Source organism: Meles meles, chromosome 10 (assembly GCF_922984935.1).
Source record: "Meles meles chromosome 10, mMelMel3.1 paternal haplotype, whole genome shotgun sequence".
In the NCBI taxonomy this organism is placed as follows: domain Eukaryota; kingdom Metazoa; phylum Chordata; class Mammalia; order Carnivora; family Mustelidae; genus Meles; species Meles meles.
The window spans coordinates 60,003,654-60,009,653 of record NC_060075.1 but is presented as its reverse complement, the minus strand read 5'-3'; the positions used below and the strand labels follow the sequence as shown (position 1 = coordinate 60,009,653).

The 6,000-nt window shown below is 32.6% G+C and overlaps 1 protein-coding gene across 1 annotated transcript in view; it reads right to left on the bottom strand.

Annotated features, from left to right (window-relative positions):
* Nucleotides 1–856: 856 nt before the first annotated feature.
* MEOX2 (mesenchyme homeobox 2) overlaps nucleotides 857–6,000 on the bottom strand; it is a 63,340-nt gene continuing 58,196 nt past the window's right edge. The window contains exon 3 of the mRNA XM_046021001.1: nucleotides 857–2,293. Within this exon, the coding sequence (XP_045876957.1) occupies nucleotides 2,069–2,293 (225 nt within the window). The 3' untranslated portion in view covers nucleotides 857–2,068. The remainder of the gene's footprint in view (nucleotides 2,294–6,000) is intronic.

The window sequence follows — 6,000 nt, the reverse complement described above, 5'->3', positions numbered from 1 at the left end:
GTTTTATGCCTGGAAGGTGTCAATGTAAATGGTCTTCACCCCCAGTTAATTTAGAAATATTGCTAACTGCTGTGATAACATTTATTACACAAAGGAAAAAAGTGATATAAACAATGTAATTTTTAAAAAATTTCTTGAATACTCTCCATATATCATGCTAGAGTAAGTAAACTGAGATCATTCACATTTTTTTTTCAATCTCACCATTCTAAAGCAAATGAAATTAAATAATGAGGTTTTGGAAATTTTTACTGATTAGTTTTCTCTATTTCTATTTTGAACTACTTTGTGGGAAGAGAGAGTTTCTGGGTAATTCTAAACATTTTAGGTTACAATAGGGGACAAATGAAAAAGTATTATAAAGTTATTAGTAGGACTTAGATATCTAATGCATATGCAACCATGCACAAAACAAAATACATTAGTAAATCCTTAACTTCTTACACTAGTAATGTCTATTAGGACTGAACATTTGGATTAGCCTATTTAGCTTATTTTCACATCAAAAACTCTGGATGTTTTAATTTAGGAACAATCAATGGATTCATATCTATTATTTGTAAGTTTCAAAATGTGTAACTGTTATTTTTACCTCATTGTGACAAATAATAGTTTTTCCCCTTTTATCTTCAATTTCATAAAATACACACAAAAGTCCATTTGGCATATTCTTCAAATCAGGTAAGTGATTTAATACATATGTATTCTTAAAATGTTCTTTGATTATCCAATGATTTTTTTTTTGCAGTTAAAAAATACAGAAACCAGAGAAAAAAATGTAGATGATTCATTTATTATGATCATCTGGATGTACACAAGTGCAGATGAATTTAGGACTTTAAGTATTTACATTAAAGCCGGTAAAAATTTAGGAAATCACAGTAGGGAGACCAAAATTATTTACAAAGAATCATTTATTAAACATTTTTTTTACAAAATACAAAGATTGTTGTTCTGCATGAATACATCATATATGAAAAAAATAATGTTTTTATTGAATCTCATTTGAAGACATTCAGAATTTTATCTTCTACCAACTTGAGGAATCAATTTTGCTTTGCAATTTGTCTAATGCCATCACCAATCAAGGGGATACCTTTTCCTTGTTAATTAAATCATATAACAGCTAGCATTTTAAAGAAATAAAATCAAAGTCTGTCAAACAAAGCTCTTTCTGTAAGTTAACTGATTTGCCTATGATCCTAAATTTTTTGTCAAGCTATAAGATAGGAAGAATTGAGGAGCTAGGTTAAGTTTTATAATAATGTATTAGCAGCAGTTGATAGAAAATGCAACATAAGGTTTGTTTTGTCTGTGGTACAAGAATATGTCCTATCAGACACTAATGTATTTTCCTCTACTTGAACACAAGTAAGCACGTGCTGATTGTTTCTGGGATGACAAAGTGTATAAACAGACAGGAAGCTTGTTCTGGTTGTCATCGTGAGTGCCTGTTTTCATCAGCTAATATGAATGCATCGCTAAACTTAGTGAAGACAGGAAAATGACTTAAGGGTAATATATACAGAGTTAAAATACATTTTTTATCCACTTAAGAGTGATTTCAGGCACTGTGGCTATTCAGGATAAAATGTTTCATGGTTTATTCTTGATAGCAATTTAATTGTCAGTGCAAGCGAAAGCAAATACCTGCCCACTGTCATACGCGTGACCTCGTACATCTGGAATGTTTAAAGCAAGTTCATCTTCTGCATCTTCACTTTGGAGGCTTCTTGAATTAAAATGTCTCATAGTTTGCTCTTGATAGCAATTTAATTTTCAGTGCAAGCAAAAGCAAACATACCTGCTTACTGTCACACACACGACCAACATATCTGGAATAGTCAAAGCAAGTTCATCTCCATCTTCACTGACGAAGCATCTTTCATAAGCGGCACTTAGTGTAAACCCTCTATAGATCAGAAAATGAAAAAAAGACTGGAGATGCCTGACTTTAATAATATTAAAAAATCACTGTCATCGTCATCTGTCTGTGTAAACGATGTTTGAGTAAGGCTTGCCATCACAACATTTCTTTCCTGAGAAGGGAGCTGATCCTCTCTGTGTATCATAAGTGTGCATGCTCTGAGCTGTGGTCACTGTCGTGGCTGTCTTCGTTTACTAGAGAGTCCCCTGTCTGCTGGAGGGTGGCTGCACCGATCCCCGAGAGCTCTGAAGGGAGAAGTGTTCCTTTTTTCACATTCACCAGTTCCTTTTCTCGAGCAGCAGCTCCCTGCTGTCCTCCTTTTACTCTCTTCCATTTCATTCGCCTGTTCTGGAACCAGACTTTGACCTTTAACGAAGAAAAGGAACAAATGAAAGAAAGAAAAAAAGAAAGACAAGGAAATGGCATTTTTTCCTCCTTATGGGTCATCAACGTAAAAATAGCCCCTCAGAGACTTAGACAAGGACACTGTGAAGGAGTGAATATGAAGATAAACCAGCACTGAATTTAACCACATAACATATTTATGATGGTGATCTAAGTTTTCAGAAGATGCATACAAAATACTTTATTTCGTATTTTACAACATGCTGTATAAGAAGAACAAATGGCAGAAAACCAGCATTTGGGGTTGCTCAAAGGTACTTGGCTTTATAAAGAGTTTCTATGACTATCAGCTAACATTTTAATAATTATCCTGGTCAAACATTTTTTCTTCCAAGTTCTTTGACTTGACATTTAGCTGTCAATTCCTGAAGCAATTTCAAACGTACTCAGAGAGCTATTGTGGAAGCTACATCTTGAAGGGCCATTCTGTGCCACTGCATTCACAAAGCTTTATATGACCATTCCACCTCAGTGTGAGTTCATCTTAGAAACTATATATTTTGCAGGGCGCCTGGATGGCTCAGTGGATTAAGCCTCCGCCTTCAGCTCAGGTCATGATCTCAGGATCCTGGGATCAAGCCCCACTTCGGGAACCCTGCTTAGCAGGGACCCTGCTTCCCCTTCTCTCTCTGCCTGCCACTCTGCCCACTTGTGATCTCTTTCTCTGTCAAATAAATAAAGTAAATCTTTAAAAAAAACTTATATATTTCAGTGCGTCAGCTGTGGTCCAGCAAGGCTGGTAAACTCCCTCTCTGTCCAGAAAAGCAATATTTCAGCTATGGAGACTCTGCTCGACGAGATGTTACAAATTTCTGATGTGTAAAATGAGTTTGTACCATATCGTAAGATGGAATCATTCACAGGGAGAATGGAAAATGAATTGCTTCTGACATCTTTCAAACCATATATATATTTCATATAAGCTTTGTAGACATAAGATTCCTTCTAAAATTTAACTGAATTTGCCTAATACATTAAAGTATATATGTCATAAAATAAAAAATCTAAATAAATATGCATTAAATGACCACTTATTTTCAGAACCAGAATAATATTGGCATCATTTCATCTTCTTGTTTTGGAGGAACTTTATGTTCCTTTCATGTTGCGTTTCTCATTAAGCTAAGTGGTCCTTTTACATTACATTGATCTGTCTACTCCAATCAAAGTTACCACATGCCTGAATTTTGTGCTTATCATCTCTAAGCCTTTATATAAAACAAACAACCAAAATAAACAACAGTTTGTGAATAACAAGTAACCTGGAAAAGTACTGTTTAATTTTGCTTGTCTTTTACACTTATCAAAACAGGATGTTTCTAACTACAGGCTTCTTGACCTACCCATGTTGATTCAAGAGACTTCAATCATTCATTCTTTATGATTGTATACTATTCCATTGTGTGACTATACCACAGTTTATCCATTCCGCTATCCACGGGCACTTGAATTATTTTCTTTTTTTTTCCCCTTTTATAAATGATACTGCTATAAGCATTCTCACATTTGTGTTCTGATAAATATATGACAGAACTTCTCTGAGTGTATCATTCAGGGATTGCATCAATGGGTCACAGAATATATGAACATTCAATGTAACATGGTAATACGGAAAAACTTGTCCAAAGTTGCATCAATTTACACCCCACATAAACACGTGGAGTCCAGTGTGTAAGAATTGTTATTGATCAAACCCCATACTGGATGTAGAGATTACTCAAAAAAATAAACCTTAAAAACAACAACAACAAAAACTTGCTGATGGGTGTTCATGTGTTACTGTTACCTAATAACCAAACGATCAGTAGTTACTTTATTATATACTTATTTAAAGCTAGGCAACTATATTATATATTCTATATATGTACATATATAGAATATATATAGTATGTACATATATATGTACATACAATATATATTCTATATATAAACTATATATTTTAATAGTCCCAATTTTTTCCAGACCTTTAACATTATTCCGATTTTATAGATGAGGAAGTTGAGACTCAAAGGTTAAGTAACTTATCTAAGGTGACACAGAGGGGAATACAGGATGCCAGAATTTACACCTGGGCTTGGCTTCAGACTGGGCTTTCATTGTTGTTGTTCCTTTTTTATTTCAAATTCTTACTTTTTAAGTATTTAGAATAGAAAAGTAAAACATATAAAGTATGTGAACTCCATCCATATGATTACTATCATTCATGTAATTCTCCTACTCGATATAATTAGGTTCATAAATATGACACTATTTCCTGTACTATAATTTAGGTAATTATACTACTCAATTTAATTACCTTTGCAAGCTTGACATCGCATGTTGCATTAGATCTTTTCCACATGAGTTGGGTTCTACTCCTGGCTTCCCTTCTAAGTTTCTGTGTGAATTTGAGAAAATTATACTTCTCTCTACCCCAATTTTCATATTTGTAATATTGGAATAATGAGCCTTTCAAGATTCTCCATAGGGACATTTTCTCCGTGGACAATTCCAGATGGAAGAAACACATCATCATCATTGTCACCAAGAGCTGAAATATTCAGTCAAAATAATCTTGGCAGAAAATGGGAGGAATAGATTTCTTTTAAAATCTACACTTATTTCCTTTTCTGGGAGAAGGGGTACAGTAGTTCCATAATAACAGTATAAAACCTGTTTTGTGTAATTCTAAATGAGAAAAATGTAAGAATATGGTATTGATTTTAGAAGTCATATAGGCTATTTTGTGTTGTTTTCTGTAACCATGTGAAAATTTGCCACTTCACTTTTTTTTAAACAGACTGATAAAAGACTTTCATAGTTTCCAATGGTAGATATATGTGCATACATATATGTATGGATGTATGAATACATAAAGACACATACATTTACATGTATGTAAATGATGAAAGTTCACAAGTTTATTTATTATGTGCCCAGATGGGCAGATTTGTTTTAATTATATGCAAAATGTTTGATGACCCAATTTCTTAGAACCTATGGTATGGCTCTAGGTTGCTAGGATAAAAAATTCTCATGTCATTTGATAATTATACAGTAATTATATACTATTTTTCTTTAGAGATTAAATTACATATTTGATACTAGAAGTCCATGAAATTAATAACAGAAAAAAAAACAGCAACAAATACATGATGGGTCCATCTTATGAAAATGGAAAGGAAGAATGCAAAATATCAAAAGTCAGTGTGCCTGGATTTATTTTCAAATATTCTATAAAATATTGAGGTGAATTGAAATGAGAAAGCATATGTTTTTCCACTAGGATAACAGTATTAAAAATAAATTTATAAAAGTAATCCCAGATTATAAAGCAGTATTTCCACTAGAATATTAATACCAAAGTTTTATAAATAAATAAACTATAGTTTAATTTCGTATCACTTTATAATCCAGCTTCATTGGTTGAATTGAAAAAAAATTGTTTTATTTTGTTTCTAAGTTAGCTAAGTATAATCATTCAAATGCCTGACACTTCATTTTTAAAAAAATAGATATGCTATTTTTTTTTCATTAAACTTTACATGTGCATTTTATATAATCACTTCTTGCCCTATGGTTAAGATCAAGCATAGTATCCATTCTTATCAGTTTAATAATCTGCATTTATAAACTAGACAGAGCAAAATTAATCTCACATTTCCTTAGTGAATTTCAAGCTCCATTT